Source organism: Carassius gibelio, chromosome A10, assembly GCF_023724105.1.
Source record: "Carassius gibelio isolate Cgi1373 ecotype wild population from Czech Republic chromosome A10, carGib1.2-hapl.c, whole genome shotgun sequence".
Classification (NCBI taxonomy): Eukaryota; Metazoa; Chordata; class Actinopteri; order Cypriniformes; family Cyprinidae; genus Carassius; species Carassius gibelio.
The window spans coordinates 19,224,571-19,245,744 of NC_068380.1; the positions used below are offsets into that span (position 1 = coordinate 19,224,571).

At 35.9% G+C, this 21,174-nt stretch overlaps 2 protein-coding genes across 3 annotated transcripts in view; both read right to left on the bottom strand.

Annotated features, from left to right (window-relative positions):
* LOC128021463 (ciliary neurotrophic factor receptor subunit alpha) overlaps positions 1–6,484 on the bottom strand; it is a 42,317-nt gene extending 35,833 nt beyond the window's left edge. The window contains exon 1 of the mRNA XM_052608698.1: positions 6,345–6,484. The gene's annotated coding sequence lies outside the window, so the exon portion shown is untranslated. The remainder of the gene's footprint in view (positions 1–6,344) is intronic.
* Positions 6,485–18,111: 11,627 nt separating this feature from the next.
* The window catches only part of LOC128021465 (ciliary neurotrophic factor receptor subunit alpha-like), a 149,620-nt gene continuing 146,557 nt past the window's right edge, over positions 18,112–21,174 (bottom strand). For both annotated transcript variants that reach the window (XM_052608700.1, XM_052608701.1), the window contains one exon: positions 18,112–19,235. In XM_052608700.1, the coding sequence (XP_052464660.1) occupies position 19,235 (1 nt within the window). In that variant the 3' untranslated portion in view covers positions 18,112–19,234. The remainder of the gene's footprint in view (positions 19,236–21,174) is intronic.

The window sequence follows — 21,174 nt, forward strand, 5'->3', positions numbered from 1 at the left end:
ATCCATAAATACATCAACCTTTCTGCAAGACTCAAGTGTCTCTAAAGAAGTGCAGCAGTAAATGTAGCCTGGGTAATGGCACAGAAATCAAATAAACAAGCGAGTCGATGCATATTTGGAGTTGCCCACCCCCAACCTCCGTGATATCCTTCTATATGGAGCAAGCTGATGATCTAAGAAGTCAAAGAAAGGAAACGGCATCTCTTTGCGGACTTCTCGCAGTCAACGTTTGTGCAGCTTGACAGATGCAGCTAAAAGTCTTCGCAAAAGAGGCAAATTACGAGCGTTCTTGGACCTGGCTTTGAAAACAGACATCAATTTGGCGTGAAACGGGGATAGGGCTGCGGAGCAGTGCTCTCCACAAGAGCTATCATAGCCACTCAAGCCTGGAATTTCCTCAGGCACTGGCCAGAATAAGATGGCTACCAGATGCCAGCTATTCACTGAGTTTCTGGCCGGCTTCCCGGGCGAATTGCAACCTCAGCCAGTTGTGCTTGAAGGTAGACTGTGCGTGAACACTTACCCTCATTTTACTCAATACAGGATTAAACAAAAAGGACAAAAGCGTCCTCAGCTGATTGATTGCCTTGTTCTGCAGTTCCAAACATGGCCTGAAGACTTGATTACAACTTAGTATGGCACAAACTTTCTCTTGGAAGCAGCGTCTTTCATAGAAGTCATGAACTGGAGCATTCTCCTGAACAACACCAGTCATTTACCTCCAACAAGAGGTTTCCGTATACCGCAATCATGAGTCATGGTTACAAGCAAACTTGGAAGCGTCCATTGACCCAACAACCTCAGCACCGTGTGAAAGCTCTTCGAAAGCAAACGCTCAAGGAATTAGAAGATCTCTCCGCAGATGGACCACATCGACATTGACAGCTCAACAGCAGCATGGCCTTTCAAATGGCGCCACAGTCCCGCTGCATGTAATTATGGAGGCCGTACGAGCCAAAGCTCTCTTCGACGAGCTACCACATCATGAACGGCGCAAAACTCCACAAGGCCAACATGTCATTTCAGCAAACGAGCGAAAGCGAATAAATGTCAGACGACACTAAGCCCAGACCAAAAGCCAGTTTCTTGAGTCCTGAATCTGGCTTGAGGAATATGGGACAGGATCCGCAGGGTCTAGTGTCTGGTTTCAACGTCCAATCAGCACCAAGTGAGTCATGAGAGTATAAACCCTAGAAGTGAACTGTCAAGTGCTCGTTGAATGTTCTCCGGTGTCGTTTATCAAGCGGGTGACAGTCTCAGACCGGTTGAAAATCGACACAACTCCTTGCAGGGCTGATACTGTTTGACCCGCTGCACGTGATGAAGAAAAGGTCTCACGGACAACTGAAGATGATCCGTCGGTAAAAGGTTTGCCAAGCATCAAACAGCATGACAGCTAGAGTATCGGATTTTGCCTGCAGGTATATGTATTTGTATATGGTTCCCAAACAGAGGGTAGCGCTCCAGAGGATAAAGTACTTTCTTTGTGCCTATGACTCACACCTGCTGGGAAACGGCACACATATTCTGTTACCACTGTTCCAACATGCTTGGCTCATAGAGAGCCGGTCTTCGGCATGAGAGGGGGGAAGAAAAAATGCACAGCATCCAGACACAAGCACTGCCGCACAATCAAACCTTCTGCAAACAGAACCTTGTTTGACTATCCTTATTGCTAGAAGTCATATGTCTACCAAGCATTGACTTCCTCAAACAGATTACAACATTTGAAACTCCTTATTTTTAATCATTATAGAACAGATTTTTTTTTCTTCCCACTTTAAGTAGAAAAAAAGGACTGCTAGCAAAGTCTTTGCATTGCTAAGTCCAATGTGTCTTGTTTTTACATCAACAACAACAACAAGCTATTACAAAAAACTACTTGCAGGCTGATTAAAGCTTTATTTAAGGGCATAAAACATAGTTTGAAGACACTCTTTTGGAAAGACAAAAAAGATGTGTGCATATTTAGAAGATTATGTCTGTTTTATTGCCTTTTGCATGGTAAATGTGAAAATTCAACATATTAGATGACTTTATGTAAGCAGAGTGTCTCCAGATACCATTTTGGGGAAAAGATCTGCGTCTCGTTAAAAACCATTTAGGCTTTATATAAAACGGGGAAAGATGAAATACACTATAAAATGTGCGGCTAGTGGACAACAAACTAAATGGAGCGCGTTGGGCCTATTTTAACCGCTAAATGTTTTACAGATTTGATTGTCCTAACAAAATCCCAACTATTAAATTAAAGATTTTTGTTTTCAACCAAAAAAGAGTCCAAAGAAGACTGAAAGATTTGCGAGAATGAACCCCATAACTAAAGACGGCAGTTTGAGACATTCAGTCCATGGCAGCTTCAAAATCATCTTTAAAGTACGCTCCCGCTTTACACATTCAAAACATCTTTCCCTTTATGCAAAATGTACAAAAAATTGTTGTTGACTCTTGCCCACAGTGATGTATACAAATTTGCACAGACAATTTAAAATAACTGTCTTCTATTTGAATATATTTTTAAATGTAATTTATTCCTGTGATGTGCAGCTGTATTTTCAGCATCATTCCTCCAGTCTTCAGTGTCACATGATCTTCAGAAATCATTCTAATATTCTGATTTGCTGCACAATAAACATTTCTGATTATTATCAATGTTGAACACAGTTGTGCTACTTATTAGTCTCGTGGGAACAATGATACATTCAATATTTATAGGGAAGTCGTGGCCTAATGGTTAGTGAGTCAGACTCCCAATCGAAGGGTTGTGAGTTCGAGTCTCGATCCGGCAGGAATTGTGGCTGGGGGGAGTGCATGTATAGTTCTCTCTCCACCTTCAATACCACGACTTAGGTGCCCTTGGGCAAGGCATCGAACCCCCAACTGCTCCCCGAGCGCCGCAGCATAAATGGCTGCCCACTGCTCCGTGTGTGTGCACTTCGGATGGGTTAAATGCAGAGCACGAAATCTGAGTATGGGTCACCATACTTGGGTCAATGTCACGTCACTTACTTACTTATTATTTTACATATAGAAAAATCTGAACACATCATGCAATTGAAATACCAGATGGAAATGTTTTCAGGTGACCATAGAGCACATATGCAAAAACCAAATGTATGATGAAAAAAAAAAGTATGAAGTCATTCTGTGGTTTCCAAGGACAGAGCATGTGGATCATTACATTAGAGAAAAACTTAATGTGTACTGACAGAACATAAAAAAGTGAATTTGATATTCAAAACACAAGAATAAGTGCACTTTTTGAACAACGTGCCGTGTCCTGCATTGCACCAACTGGACATCAAAGACCAGGACAAGGGGGCTCTACTTCAGTTTAATTACGGCATTTCCTAACTGCAGGGCTTCACTAGGCCTTGACACTTTCAACTCATAAACAAATCCCTCACCTTGTCCTCACAGTTTCATGGAAAATGAGAAAAACTAAAGCTTCACACTGCATAATTAGTTACCTGGTAACTCTCTAGTGTATATACATATTTTTTTTTTTTTTGTTTTACACAAGGAACCTAAGTTTGAGCAAATACATATGAAAACATTTAGGCAGCCTAAGCACAATGTATGAAATCCCTACGAAGGCCTCAAGCAAGCGAAGTCTTGGAGCCGCCAAGAGCCAACACACCCGTCAGTGTGCCAGCGAGATAGTCGACAACAACCCTTCGCTGAGGCCCTTTTCCCCTGACAGAACAAAGAGCACTCAAGTCTAATTTGAAATTGATTACAGCCACTCATAATGCGTGCTGAAATATGCGTTGGAAATGATTGTGCTGAATGAGGAACAGAACTTGGCGGGTCGGAAAAGAGAGAGGAGAGGGGGACTGGAACCACGCACTCCCCCAAACTAACTTTGCAGGACTACTGCTTTCCTACAATTTGGAGGCTTTTGTTTTTCTCACGTTCGCATTCCGCTTCTACAGTCAATACCTGAGGAATGCACATCTGGGCAGATGTTCTCCATGTAGGGTTCAGCTTCTTGAGATGATGGTGTCCCTAATACATGGATAAAGCAAGGCCAGATGTGGAAACTAAGAGAGTGGTTTGTATTTAATGAGTTTTTCAAGAGTAATCTATACATTTTGGACTGTGCAACCAGTGTACAGATGATCCAAGGTTACAATACGCAAAACGATTCAGCACAAATGACTGGAGACACTGACTGTTCACAAACTATTTAAAAGCAAAGACCTGTCCAGAAGATTAGAGGCACCGAATGTCTTATTCTGCCTTATGTACAGACGTACAAACAATTCTATTCAAACTGACAAGCTGCTGTGCTTATGAAAGCACAATGAAGTAAAATACCATGATGCGTTAAAACATTAGTCTAATTTAAATGCAGGCTCAAAACTCATTTGTTTATGCATTTATTAAATGAGCACTATGCAATGTCTGACCTGATCTGTATAATCATTTTCTATTCTTAAAATTCATTTTAAACCTTTTAAATAACATTTTAAATCTTTTTTAAAGTTTTTAAATTCCTTGTTTTATTGTTGTGATTATTATTATTATTTTATTTTAGGTAAAGCACTTTGAATTACCATTGTGTATGAAATGTGCTATATAAATAAACTTGCCTTTCCTTGCCTAAAGAAGAGTGAGAGAAACATGGACAATTGTAACATCAGTAACTTTGCATAAGTTATTTGTCTTGCTTGTTTATGTTGTCTCATTTAACATTTAAACTCTTAAATCTTAAAATATGTCCATTAGACAAAATGCAATTTGAACTTGGAAGGTTGTAAAAAAATAAAATACAAAAAATTGTATAAAAAAGTTACAGAAGTTCAAACTTACTGTATATAGGGATGTACACCTATTTTTAAGTGTAAAATAGATATGATAATACATTGATATATTGGAATTTAAAATTGCTAAAAATAAATAAATAATAATACTAATACTAATCAAGGCTATATGTCTGAGTTATGTTCCAAATTTGAAGTTGATATCACAAAAAAATTAGGTTCCTGTGAAATTAGCCACCCAAACTCTATCATTTATTTTTTTTTAATGCATTTTCCTGTCACAAATTTTGCAATTTCTCTCATGTGATTATTTCTATCACATAATAAACACCAAATATGGACCATTGAAGACATTTTCAACAATGTGTTTCGTCAAGATTTAGAAAACATTTTTGGTAACACTTTAGAATAGGGAACACAATATTCACTATTAACTAAGAGTTTTCCCAAACTCTCAATTTATTGCTTATTAATAATTAGCAAGGTATTTGTTAAGTTTAGGTGTGGGGGGGTAGATTAAGGGATCTAAAATACGGTCATGCAGAATAAGGCATTATATGTGCTTTATAAGTACCAATAAACAGCCAATATGCTAGTAATATGAATGCTAATAAGCAACTAATTAATAGCTCAAATATGGTCCTAAAAATAAAGTGTTACTAAAGTTTTGATTATAAAATATTGAAGCACATTTTGTAATATGGCACTTGACACTGCCAACTAGTAGGAGGAGCCGCTCAAATAATTAAAAAGTGTCATTCCATGGTAAAGCAGTGTTTGATTTCAAAACTCAGGATGAATTTAATGTAGCATTGGCCTTTGTGTACGTTTATAGTTATGTATAACCACACGTTTTACATTTAATTGACAGGTAACGACTGCTAATTTGTTGTTTGAGGCTAATTCAAAATCAAAGAGTGAAAAAGCAAAAACTGTTTCACAATAGTCCATGCTCTCTTCTACAGTGCAGAAGGGATTTAGTCATGTGACACTGGGACAGTTAATGAGCACAACATTGTCCTGTGCACAGCCTACTATTATCAATGAAGTTACTTCTTCATATTTGGTTACATTATTGATCAAGATGATTACTTAGATGTAATGTAAAAAAAAAAAAAAAAAAAAAAAAAAAAAAAAAGATTAAAAGTATAATGCAAGAAAAACAACTTTTCTAAGACTTAATATGTAAAAATGTTGCAAATACATATTTATTTCCCAGTCAATTTCCCCGTTTTTAACAGCTGCAGGATAAACAGACTGTATGCGTTCCTCTAATCCACAATCCTATTACTGTGCATTAAACATCATCACGTATTTAACAGCTACCAAGTGACGTTACACGACGTTTCTTCAGTTTTCCAAATGTGAAGACTGAAAACATGTAGTTTTTTAACATGAGAAACAGTTTATCTTCTGTAAAGCGGACACATTTCCGAGCGCAGCTCCCAGAGCACAGTTATATGATCCTCCTCGGGTCGCCAAAACTTTTCTCTCACTTTCACTATGATGCAATTTCAAAAACAATAGACCTTTTTTTCCCAAAGTGCAACTTTTCAAGTGTTTCTTGTCAATGCTTACCTTACTTTTCTTCAAACATTACACGAGCATTTTGACGCGGTTCCTCTCCATTGCCTTGGCTGCGCTTCACCTTCGTAGTAAAGTCAGAGGCTCGAGCTGCGCCTTCCCCTCCGCGGCACCCATTGGAGGAGAGCCCTGTCAGTCCTCACGCGCTCGCTCCAGCATTTCCGGTCACAGAACAACCCTGGGCGGCGTTCCCAGTGGCATCCTACCATTCTTTACGCACTGTTTTCGGAGTATGCAGGAGTATAGTAGCTATGTCTTCTGCAAAGTATTTGATGATTCCTGAAAAACGTTTTTTTTTTTTTTTTTTTTTTTTTTTTTTTTACATAAACTGTCACCAAAAGAAAGTTGCTGTAGTCACCACAAATTAAAACAAATGACAGAAATAGAACTTATTTCCACACACCTGGCAGGTTATTTTACACTTTGTGATCCTATATTAATTATATTATTATTATTATTATTATTATTATTATTATTATTATTATTATTATTATTATTATTATTATTATTATTATTTATAGCACTTGCAGCGTAGTAATTTCTGGCTTTTGACAACATTTGCACATATTATCATTGTAAAATGTATAAGCTTTTGGGTCAAAAGAGCAATTACTTTGTGTGTCTGTGTGTGTGTGTGATTTGCCACCATGGAAGCAACACTACATGATGAGTGTTGCTGTGAGTGTGTTTTTATATACAGTATATATTATGATGTTATCACACCCCCCTTGCAAAGTTCATTTTATTTTGTTACATATTACGAGTAGTTTACCTTCAGTTAAGCTTGAATAAAGTTAGATGACTAAATGTTTTTATGTCATTACTCTTGTATTTTTAAATCCCTTTTTAAGCTGCAGAGAGTCAGAAAACATGCTTCCTGTCTGAGTCGTGTGTATGAACTTGTTCAGTCAGTCTGTCCGTACATAAAGCTTCTCCATGCACAGAGTTGAAGGAACGTGGATAATTCCTGTAGTGTATTGTTTGGCAGTTGTCATAAATTGCCTGAAGTTTACACAGATTTGCTATTGTAAGCTGTCTGTTACTCAGTTATGCACGTGGTTTCATTTTGGTGTTTTCTCTGTTTTTGCAGCATGTCCAGATTCTGCTGTCTTCACTTCAAAATAAAAACATGCCACGAGCATTGTAGCTCGTTGTTGTTGTGATAAAAATGTTACATTGTCATCTTCTCCAAAACATTCTACTGTATATTTATGTGTTTGGCCGACGATTTCAAGGCTGCATTCAAGGTACACTTCTTTTACACATCCTGTTATATGTCATTTGCTTTATTCTCTGTGCAGCTCTCCTTCATCATATCAGCGTTTGGCGTTTGTCTGATGTCACACTCTGTAGCATCAGGTATGCTAATGGCCTTTAGGTTTTTACAAAGTTTTATATTAAAGGAATAGTTTACCAAAAAAAAAAATGATAGCTGAGAATGTCCTTGCCCTCAGGCCATCCGAGATGTAGATGAGTTTGTTTATTTCGTTTTGGAGAAATGTTGCACTTGCTCACCAGTGGATCCTTCTGCAGTGAATGGGTGCCGTCAGTTTAAAGTTAAAAACATCTTACTGATGGATTTGTTTTTTATACAAACGCACAGCTTTTGGATTCACAAGATGTTAACTGAAGGACTGGAGTGCTGTGGATTATTGTGGTGTTTTTGTTTTGGACTCTTATTCTGACGGCACCCATTCACTGCAGAGGATCCACTGGTGAACAAGTGATGCAATGTTACATTTCTGCAAATCTGATGAACAAACAAACACTTTCACAACTTTGATACCCTGAGGGTGAGCACATTTTCAGAAAATGTTCACTTTTTGGGTGAACTATTCCTCAGAAAATGTACTGAGACATCCTTAATATACTATTACCCAGAAACTTGACTTGTGGCTTAAATATATACTTTATTTTCCCCAAAGGAAATCTGTGATGGACACATGATGTTGCACACAAACAGACAAACAAACAATAATAATATCAAAGTGAAGTACCATTACACATCAATAATAATGACTGTTTCATGATGAAGATAAAACCATACCAAGCCTAATAAAACAGGCCTACAAATAATGACAGGTTTCAAATAGCATAATATATATATATATATATATATATATATATATATATATATATATATATATATATATATATATATATATATATATATATATATATATATATTGCATTTATGCATTTAGCAGACACTTTTATCCAAAGAGCATTAATCATGATGAACACTTCGTGATTAAACACTAACAATTGTTTACAAATACTAGGGCGTGTCCTTATTATTTTCAAAAGTATAGTCAATAAGGAGAATTACCTAAATTATATGAGTAGCCCGCAGTGTGTCATTCTTCTAAATAAACTGGTGTTACATCACTTATTATTAAAGTGTTCACGTCTCAATTTATTCCAAGAAAGTCCCTCCTCCTCAAGCAAATATTTTTGTTTTCCCGTTCCAAAAGTACAGTGGCAGAAACCGCTGGTGGATAATAATCATCTCAAACCTTTAATCTGTGAAACCACGGAGTGCAGGAGAAGTGGATGAATATCCCCCTGTTTCAAACACTCTGGAACATGTTTCGTCTTGACATTCGAAGCAGCCGCACAGTTGATTTTTTAAGAGATATATATGGAGTGGTTTCTTCAGAATGGAGATGATGCTATTTTGTCTTAAACTTGTCCTGTGCTGCATTTCAGAAGTGACATTTGAAGTCTGTAATCTGAGCAAGAGAACCAGATGCAGCAGATGTGTCGCCACATCAACATCCCCACAAATATGTTACCCAATATATTAATCTTCGATGATGTTGTGCTCTTTAACTGAAAACTGAGACATCAGAAAGCTGTTGGCTGATCATCATAGCACTGAATAACACAACATACAGCAGTTAGGCTTCTTTAAAATAATCTCAGAATCTGCAGTCAAGACTAATTCATTTCGGCCTAATCTAAACACTTTATTGATTTGATAAAGTTCCAATCAAATTGAGTTACATTTACAGAGAAGACTTGTGGTGTTTGTTTAATAGTGTCTATTTTTCTGGATCTGAGAGGGTTGTGCTTGAAGTGAAAGGTCTAAACAGCTGTTTGGTGACATCTTCTGGACTTACTTTATAACACACTAGATTAAGGTTTGAGCGAACATGAAGTTCTGTTTGTTACACTGGATTGTAGGTGAAGTGTTCAACTAATCCAGCACAGTTTTCTATGTTTCTGTTTCTATGTCTGTTTAAAAGGGATAGTTCACCCAAAATTACATAACCATTCTATATTGTGAATAATATAGTCAAAGCTAAATGGTATAACACACAACAGGATTTTAGGAGAGGGAAATTGAAAAAAGGAAAAGAAATAAAAATAATAATAATAAAAAAGAATATAAAAAAAATATAATATAATATATATATATAAAAAAAAAAAACTAACTGTAATCTGATTTTATTCAATTAAAAAAATGCCATATTTTTTTCAGTTAATAATACAAATTCATAAAAAACAAATTCACAAAATAATAAACATCAGATAAAAAAATATGCTTACAGATTTAGGGTAACAGGACTGCACTTTTAATAAAGTGTATTAATCCGAACTGATTGCACAATATTTTCATTTTTCAGTTTTTTATATATATATATATATATATATATATATATATATATATATATATATATATATATATATATATATATATAAAATCATTTTCTAACGGTTTTGAAATTGATTTTAAGTAAACGTTTTAATCATTTTAAAAGTTTTAAAATTGCTGGTTTTATTTTTTGTTATTTTTCTTCATGATTATTTCACTTTCTTTGATGTAAAGCACTATGAATTATCATTGTGTACGAAATGTGCTATATTAATAAACTTGCCTTGCCTTGCCTTGCCTTATATTTTATTTTAATATTTATTTATTTATTTATTTATTTATTTTACTTCATTTTATTTTACTGTACTTTATTATTACTATATTTTTCTTGCTCGCTCCCCCCCAGGCTTTGAACTATCTGCTGAGGACAGATACAGCTACTCTTCCTGATACCATACATTTTCTAGGAGATACATATTTTTTTTGATAAGGCATCTTCAGTGTGTGTCCAGCAGGTGTCAGTCTCTGCCTAGAAAATGTGATGAAGCAGATTTTATTAGGTACTAACTTAGACATGTTTGGATATAGGAGACAGTGTAACTGGGACAGTAAAATTTAACTGTGTCTGCTTCAAGTGAGTGGCACGCAGTTATATGAGTGAGGACAAGTGAGTAAAACACACAGCTAATAAAGATAATAAGTCATGCCTGAAAACATTCTTACAATGCAGTCATTTATCAGAGATTGATTACATAAAATTAGACCAACCATGAAATTATAGTGACTTTAGTGACACTGGGGTTCAGATCTGAAAATCTCTTGGCTAATACTGTATACTATGGATCACCATGATATTCTCAAGTGCTGATGCCATTAAAGCAAAGGAGGATATGCCAAATATTAAGAAGCCCTGTGTGGATAGTTCTGCACATGACTTATTTATTCATTCATTTATTGCAATTTTTGTATTTGCTTATTTTGTTTTTACATGTAACTATTATATTACAATAATGCAAACGGGGAGGATCTTTGGACACCACTGTACATGTAACCACATGTAAGCAACAAAATACATAAAGTCACAGATGAGCACATTCATTTGAAGTTCTGATGTGTTGAGCCATAATTATGGGCTGTCTTTTTAAACGTCTGAAATTAAAAGGTGAAGAGGTGTGTCTCACTAACTTCTCTAATGGCCACATCAGCTGTTATTTGCTGCATAATGGGCCAGCAATCAAAGTTGATCAAGCACTCTGTCTCGTCTGTCATATAATTGCATGGTATATTATCCATTTTATGGCATTGGCTGATATTACTGATGGTTCACTTCCTCTGCAATCATTCTTATTGAACTTTCTCAGGAAAAGTTCACCTAAAATATGAAATTATGCCATTATTTACTCACCTCCTAATGATGTCGAACCCATATGCTAATTTTACTTTCCATACTGGTGCACGTTACATTTGGTTTGGACATGCAGTGTTTCCACCATACTTTCTGCATGCGTCTTTGGTACTTGAGTGACGTGAACTGTCATTGTATTGGCGGAAATAAACCATGTGGCCATTCTTTAAAACAGTACTGGTCCATCGGATGAGACCAGGGAGACTGAGCATCCTCAAAAATGTTTTAACAAACAAGCCAAACCAAAACAAAACAAGATAAACCTAAACAAACCAAACCAAAACAAAACAAACCTAAACAAACCAAACAAAAACAAAAACAAAAACAAAAACAAAAACAAAAACAAAAACAAAAACAAAAACAAAAAACCTAAACAAACCTAAACAAAACAAACCAAACCAATCCAAAAAAAACCTAAACTAAACAAAACTCACCCAAACAAAAAAAAACACATAAAAAAAAAAACACAAAAAAATCAAACCAAACCAAAACAAAACATACCAAACCAAAAAAAAACCCCACACCAAACCAAAAAAACAAATAACTAAACAAACCTAAACAAACCAAAACAAAACAAAACAAAACACACCAAACAAAAAAACAAACCAAAACAAAACAAAAAACCTAAACAAACCTAAACAAAACTAAACACACCAAACAAAAAAACAAAACAAAACAAAAAACCTAAACAAAACTAAACAAAACAAAACAAAACACACGTACCAAACCAAAAAAAAAAACACACCAAACTAAAATTAAACAAAAAACTAAACTAAACAAACCTAAACAAACCAAACCAAAACAAAACACAACGAAAAGACTAGCCTTCCCTGAAATATAAAATCACCCCTCAACTGCTTTAAATCTTATTTTCTCTCCAAACAGCATGAGTTGGAAAAAATATGAGGGTGAATAAATAGTGACATAATTTTGAGTGTCGGATTATCTGTTCCTTTAAAATCCCAGACAGTTCCTTCAGGTTTGCTGAGGTCCATGTATTTCCACAGAAGCGAGTAGCAGTTGTACACCTGTCACTTCGGCGGGAATCTGAACACGGTCACGGTGTGTTTTCTGTTAGACTGGCTCGTATGTGCCAACACGTGTGGTTTGGGGTTTGAGTGTTGCTGCTAGTATTTGTGTCTTGGCCCTGACACTGACCGTGAATCAGGCACACCTTAAACTTTACAGAAGAGTGCTATATCCTCCCCTGACAGCGGCTCTTTTTATGCCAAGTCATAAAAGTGCCAGTCGTGGTGCGCCTGGACGGGGAGAGTCTTTGAAGACTGTCACGGGACACCCGGCGGCCCTCCTCGCCTGCGAGGTGTCGGGCGTCTCCGAGGGCCCTCGTGCGCCGTCTCCGCTCTGGTGCCAGATACAGACATCACAGCCGTGAGCCGCGCCGTTCTGGCAGGACTGGGAATGCCAAACGCCCTTCGTTCTGATGGAGTGGACTGTGAATCAGTCTCGGTAAGACAAAAGTGAGGAAACTGGCCTTTTCTTGTTGGTCGTCTGGCACGTTTCCATCATGCTTTGCCACCGTTCACATCTGCCTCTGGCTGTCCGAGCTGAAATCCAGCCGATCACCTGGCCAAGACTGAAATTAATTAGCGCCTTCCCACCCAGGCCCCCTCCTTCCTAAGCCCAGACCTGGCACTCAACTCAAGACATAAAAGAGGAGCCACCTTCATCCGCATTGGGAAAGAACAAATTCATCAAACTCTGCTTCTGCTGTTGGGAGGTGCGGGAGTCAGGAGAAGATGAACAGGGCCCTTCTCACCTGTCCCGGGACGTCTGTGGGGGCCAGGATCCTCTGTCAGGGCAGTCGTGGGGTTCTCCTCTCTCTGCCAGAGTCACACTTGATGTGCATCAGATGTACTCTAAATTAATGTTTGAGAGAGCTCGACCTAGTCATGTCCAAGTGATCGTGTTTGGAAGATGGGCGCACATGAACATGACACATTTACATAAATACAACTATGGACTTTCCTGATTCCAGGATTTGAGGAATGTCCATCAAATAATCTTGGTCAGGGCAGATGAAGAATAGCCATATATTTTGCATGAAAAAGTAAAATAAATAAATAAAATAAATTTTACAAATTCACAAAAAACACGATGATATCAGTCATCGCAATAACAGTTAAAAAAAGCAGAGTTCGTTCTGAGGAAATATCTATAATCATTTGTTGAAGATAAGACTGTGTTTGATGTTTCATTGTATAATGCCACAGAGATCTGTAAGTGTGTTGTGATCATCTAAAGGCAGCACATACAGTACGAGCAATCTTATTAAAGTTTCTGCAAGCTGGGTTATGACTGATGCATACTGCACACAGTACCAGTTTCAAAAGATTTAAAACATGCACAAAATATGCTACAAAAACAGTCAAATGAAGATCTACAATTAGAAGAAGAATAACACCCACACTAAACACCCAACACAGGACGAGAAATACATCCAACAGTTGGCTCTTTCATATGGGCAGAGCGTTTGTGAGGTTTACCTGCTGCTCGTCATCTGCCAGATCAAAGTCTCCAGCACTCAAGCATTCTAGAATCCACTAACTTTGCAACAATGACAAAAGCACACACGGTGCACCACTTCAGACAATAATTTATGCAAAATCTACAACATTTGGGACAAGCCTGTTGCGTTTGAAACATTTCCAGACAACAAATCTCATTTTGATATATCTACTTGTACGTCTATAAGAGAGAGAGATCAAATTCAAAGTGATTTGACTTTGATTAAAAAGGCAGTAACTGAAATATAAAATTCTAGTTGCTTATATTGCTGATCCGTAACTCTAAATGTCAACTTTTGCTGCCAGCAAACTTGCTGAACTCATCCAAACCATATTAAAATGGAGATTTATTTAACATTTATTCTAAGTAAATATCATATCTATTCCACGAGTAGATAGGCCACGCAGTGCTGAGCAGGAAATATTAAAGATCAGCCGGGAGATTATACCTGGATATTGAGATTGTATCTGCGTCATGATTCCCAAGCCTTCTGGAAACGGAGGGAGGGGCCAAACTGAATTTGCCCTGCAGTTATTAGGTGTCATTCATATAGTTAGTGCCTCTGAAAGGTCGAGGTTGTCATTAGACGGGCCGAGGTGCAGACAGGCATGCAATGGTCTATTGATTTTCTCAAATGCGCTGTCGGAGGCTTAAACTTTAGGCCTGACAGACGATGTCAAAATAGCAGACTGGAAGCCTAAGTACATTCAGCATTTGACAGAGGAAGAACAGATTGAAAAATGTGTTCAATTTAAAAGAAGATTCGGCATTGCGATCATGATACTGCATTTTAAGGCAGCATATGTTTGTTTACATTAATATAATGCTGTAGATTGAGATGCATGTTTTGGCTACACTTGAGTTTTTTAAATTCGATTATCTCAAGTCAACTAACTCTCATCAGTGTTAGTAAACTGTTAGGTAAGGGTTAAGGTTAGTAGAATAATTTAACATATACAGTACTTGCAAAATTCCAACTGAATTTTAGTCAACATTATTTATTTATTTAATTATTTAATTATTTATTTATTTATTTATTTATTTATTTATTTATTATGTTGTTGTATCTTAAAATTCTAGTTACATTTTTTCCCCTTGTTTCCATTTCCTTATATTAAATTATAAATTGTAGATTTTGAAATAATTTTAATTTACAAAAGCACAGGCAAAACTGTTTACTGGGAGTAAACTTGTTTGTTTGTTTGATTTTACGTTGCTGTTTTGATCCCCTTTATTGTTTACAGTTGTGCCGATTGTTGATCTTATGTCATTTGTAAACAACAACGATTGTTTGGTTTTGATCATTTCTTTGATTTGGCTTCGTATATCTATATTGTTTGTAAACTATTCTAACTGCATCCAGTAATACACGAGACACATTGGTAATTGGTTCTGTCTCAATGTTATATCTCACTTTAAAGTTTCACAATCATCCCCTTTACATCAGTCAATAAAAAAAGATTTTTGTTTTTAATACCTTTCATCAAAAATGTAGTTGGATCACACTTCTTTGGTATTGATTGCTTGGTTTCTCAAAGATGTTCCCTCGTTCTCAAGAGTGATCTTGGCCTTCAGCCTCCAACATCCATTTTTCACAATCCAGTCAATTCCAGATAAATAAAATAAAACCTCCCACACTATTCTTAACCAGCATTAGATTTCCAGATTCACAAACCAGTTAAGAAATCAGTTTCATGTTAATGGAGTATAATGCATGTACTATATAACATCCGTTGTGTTTTGAGTAAACATGAATAGGTAATAATTAAAAGGATTAAGATATGTGTTGCTCCTTGTAAATACGTACCTCATTGGAATTCATTTGCTTCAGTAGTTGCAAAATTGATGAAAACCTACAAACTGACTCGGATTTTACATTAAAATTTAAACAGGCAGGTCTGTGATGAAAAAAAAAAAAATGCCCTTTTGCGGAGAACTAAAACGTTGTTAAAATTTCAAAGTTTTGCGCACAGCCTATGTGTAACCTCTAAAAAAAATGTAAATCATTTCTATTCACTTCACAGACATTTTGATTCAACTCATTTAATACAAATCAGTGCTATTTCATCTGCCAATCAAGATGCCAACAGCGAGCCCCAGGAGCACCAGTTGAGTCAAAGACATGCTTCTGTACAGAGCCAAAAAAAGCTCCCTAATGTCCCAGGCTGGCAGCTGTCCATCAGAGAACTCAGATCTAGCCTCCATAACTATCCAAGCCTCTCTCGCTTCCCCTGAACGCTAACGGCCTTGCTCGACCAATCAGTCATCGTAATGCCTGGCTAGACGGCCGTTGGAGACCACAAGCCTGTGAGCCATTGATTTTCCTGTAAGTTACTCCTCTCGCTCACCAGCTAATAAGGGTTCTTGAGTCTGGACTTTAGAAGACTTTAAGCGAAGGGTAAGTCAACAGTGTGCCTCCGGCGGGTACAGTCAGAGAGATTGATGCTTGAAAGAGAGTTTAGGTTCTCCCAGACTTACTGTAGTAACTCTCATCTCAGTCATTCATGGACACACTTAAAGGAAATATGAAAGAAATTAGAAAAAGGAAATGCTCTTTACTCTTAACAGAATGGACTGGACAACTAGCTTTCTGTTTTGTCGTACAGAGAGTCTGTTCTAATCCAAATTGTGACATATAAACTCGCAATTATGAGAAAAATTGTCAAAATTGTGTGACGCAATTGCAATTTTCAAAAAGATAAAAGGATGACCTGTGAGATAGAAACACTGAGACATAAATGTATAATTACGAGAATGCTGGAACTATGTTATAATCTCGCAAATCTGTGAAAGTTTGAATTTTAAATATAAACATCGCAATTCCGAGAAAAAAAGTCTAAATTGTGTGATTAAAACTGTGTGATTCCTAAGATTTCAAAAAAAAAAAAAAAAAAAAAAAATCTGAATTGTGAGATTTAAATGTCCACATTTGAGAGAAAAAAAAGGTTGATTTGGGAAACAATGAACTCATAATCACGAGATATAAAACAGTTGCGAGAAATTTCTCCATTGCAAGTCTAAGAAAAGTTTGTATTGCGAGATTTAAATATATTGCAAGAAACAGACTTGACATTCGGAGAAAAAACATAGATAGTGGAAGATAATTATTATATTTTTTTTATATATAAAATAATTTTGGGAAAATAGGTGGAACTGTGAGATATAAAGTCACAACTTTGTTGTATTGCGATTCTTTAAAAAAAAGGCTTTATGGTGAGATGTCACAATTGCGAGTTAAGTACAGTTTGCTATAACAAAAGGTCTAAAAAGTTTGAATATTAGCTATAAACTTGCTATTCTAAGAAAAAAGGCAGAACTGTGAGCAATACTTACTTAAAAAGCATAATTGTTTACCCGAATTTGCGAGAAGTAAACTGGGAATTGTGAGTCAGATTTCTCAATGTTTTTTTTTTTTTTTTTTACTAATAGTTTTCTTATATAAATGCAGCTTTCAGTTATGTTTTGTCTCTTGTTGTGTGTAAAGTTTGATGACACTCTACAGTTTCACGGGATCTTTCTTTAGTCACTGTCACTATTGTACCAGATGATAGTCATGAACAGAATTTGCAGACAGGAGCTGGCAGGACATATTTGGTTCTTCACAAAATAACTCTTGAAATGTAGTGCACAACTGTTATTTGACTTGCTTAATGGTGCTTTTTGTCATTTTAGACAAAGGTTAGTCCCGGGTTTGAAGTAAATGATTCAAACTTTCTTTTTTGTGGTTAATTGTTACTTACACAGAATGGTATTGGCAAGTGTGCACAAACATAAAATACAGTCCACAAAAAAAAAAAAAAAAAGATATGAAGAAAATTGTAACAAGCCATTTATAAAAGTGCTTGGAAAAGTCGGAAGGGTGGCTTATATCAGATCAGTGCTTCTCGACTGGAGGATCGTGACCCAAAATGGTCAGTTCTGTTGAAAACAATCATGAAAGTTTGTTAATGTTGAAAAAAAAAAAAAAAATTGTTTGCAATGTCATATAGCCTCACTCACAAAATTCTGTACGTTTTGCTTGCATCCACTGATGGCTGCGTTTAGGAGTAGACCTGCATGCTTACTGTCATAAAAAAAAAAAAGGAAAATAAAAATGTTTTATGGACTATATTGTAAAGATTTCGGTTATTGTGTTGGATTGCCACTTGATGTCCAATATAAAACCAGAAATGTACAGCATTCAGTGATAGACATGAACAAAAAGACCGACTGCTTCTACTCATTGTGAAATGGTCACATTTAATGAACAACTTCTCATTTTATATACATCTATAAAAAGAACCCAGATACAGGTTACAAGAATCTAAAGCTAATACATACATTATTAAATAATAAACTTTTCTCATGTTAAAGATACATATCATAGTTTACAAAATATGATCAAGGAAAATTAAGCAATTATGAAGGTTTGAAGAAAAAAAAGGCGTGGGGGCAAACCATAAAAATAAAAAAAAACTACGGTTCTAAAATTATATTCTATTCAATGATAACCAAAACAAAGCAAAACATATCTCTTGAAGAAGGTAGTATTAAACTGTGATACTGACTAGAAAAGTCTGCAAAAACAGATGGTGAAAGGCAAAGAGGCAAAGAATGAAAGATGTTTCCGAACGGTGCTTCATCTACAGACGCTTTGACACGACACGCTGTTCTTCCTGTTACAAAAGGCGGTCCAGAACAGTCCAAACCTATGTGTTATTTACAGTTCCAACTTCTCTGTGTTCAGAGGCCAAAGAAATAAAAAATAAAAAACAAGAAAAAGAGGTAAAGAAAAAGAATACAACAGATATCAAATAATGGCCTTCAAAATCAATGTGTTGCTCCTCAGTCTTTGAAGCTCGTGAAGATTTCGTTCTGCCAGTTTCAATCGCTTACAGACACAGGCTTGGGGAAGCTAGGGATCATGGGAAAGAAGAAAAACAAGTCCAAGTCTTTGGCATGATGAGTTAGCTGTATGTCGTGGAAATCGATGTTACACACAATGAGCCTTGTCTGCCCTTGGAACAGTTTGAATGATCAAAAAATCTGGTGACAAACAAAAATGAGGGGGGTGGATTTCGTTTTGTTTTCTTCTTGTGCTGCCAGGCAGGTGAGTCTCGTGCCCCCAAATCTTTTGCTCCCCTGGGGTTCGGTTCCTGTGTCTGTGTCTGGTCTCCATCAGCTGTCATCGTCAGAGATGTCGAAATGTTATTGTTCTTTTGTCTTCCTTTTGTAAATGTCAGCGTTTATTAATCTTTCTAGGTCTGTTTTCTTTCGCGAGAAAAAGAACTTGAATTAAATTATCAATGCACGATATCTATTAACATGTGCAAAATAGAAATAGAAGACTCCCTCCACAGCAATGAAGCTTACACATCTGAAAAAAGAGAAGAAAATAAAATACATGTTAGATTTGTGCTCTCATACATATCTTTACTTCAAAAGGAAAAATATATCTTGCAAATCTTTATAAATGATAACCATAGTATCCTCCCAAGTATTTTGTGTTACTATTTAATAATAATAATAATAATAATAATAATAATAATAATAATAATAATAATAATAATTTTAAATAATAATAACATTTGTAATCAAGATAATAATAATAATAATAATAATAATAATAATAATAATAATAATAATTATTATTATTATTATTATTATTATTATTATTATTATTATTATTATTATTAGTAGTATTATTATTATCTTGATTACAGATTGTATTATTATTAAAAAAAATGTTATTATTATTAAAAATATTATTATTATTATTATTATTATTATTATTATTATTATTATTATTATTATCATTATTAGTAGTAGTATTATTATTATCTTGATTACAAATTTTATTATTATTAAAAAATATTGTTATTATTATTGAAAATACTATTAGTATTATTATTATTTTTTTATTATAATTATCATTACCATTATTAGTATTATTATTATTATTATTATTATTATTATTATTATTATTATTATCTTGATTACAAATTATATTATTATTAAAAATTATTGTTATTATTATTAAAAATACTATAGTTATGACATCCCTGCATGACAATTTAAGCACATTTCCCCCCAAATTCAACAATACTTCACATTATAGAATTATTATTATTTTTTTTTATTAATCCCAGAAGGGATTTTCTTTATATTCTTATTATCAAAATAATGGTATATAACATTTATTTATTTATTTGTTTCTTTCTTTCTTTGCTATAACAGTACAAAATCAGAATGGCCATAAAGTAGGCTTCATTTTATTTACACAAAATAGTTTTACATTTCTTAATGATTTTGGGGTGAAATACCACCAGGACATTCAGTCGACAGGTTTTGTGCGAATCACCCACATATATCTTCTGAATCCTGGAACGGCTGCCAGACTGATTCACCATGATAGTCTAACTTCAAACAGATGACACGCTCGACTCCTTAAACCAATTTGAAAACATTCCCCAACAGAGCACTTTTATACAGCGGTCTGCCTACTATAGCATAAATTACCAACACAGTACTGCAAATGAGAACAAACAGGGGGCAAAGGGAACAGTATCCAAGATGTAATTGCTAAGCAGCCACCCGTGATGTTGCCTTTAATTTTGTCTTGGCCTGTTACGGACTGACCAATTAAATCTCGCTCAGTGTGGAGGAATCAGGCGAAGATATTTCAGCGTGTACGTGGCCGTCTCGGGAGGACGAACACATCCTACCCCTGAGGCACTATCATACACTTCCTCCTGCCTTCCAGCTCCATGCATGAGCTTGCTTTAATTAGAGATAGGCTCGTTATGCCGTGTTGCTGAGCTGGAGATAACAGGAGTGCTGTAAACATATGCCCCGAGTGCTAATGAATCTCAGGCTTGTTCCTCTCCTGCTCTCTGACTCGTGCAGGGGATCGATGAGGTTTATGTGGCTGTGAGCACCAGTAACCGGGTCCATCTCTCAGTTTCTCAGGGGTTCTGGGTGGATTGTGTCTAATGAGCCGATGGCCTCTAGTTGGGTGTCCTGAATTGTAACACACTGTCAACAATCTCTAAGAACGGAAGCCCACACTGAAATGGTGTCTCAGTGGTGTCCATTTCACACGATTACCAGAAAACCCAATAGTTTTGAAAGTGAAACTCTTCCAGTATTCTGCCAATATCTAGTCCATTAGGTGTAGTACTTATGACTGTCACTTATCGCATTTTAGAAGTACTGTGAGCACCTGGAGGATGCATAAGTCTGAGCGGGGTTAAGACCACCACCTCCAAGACTCAAACCCAGACCAATACCAGACCCTCTACGCCCAAGAGCAATAC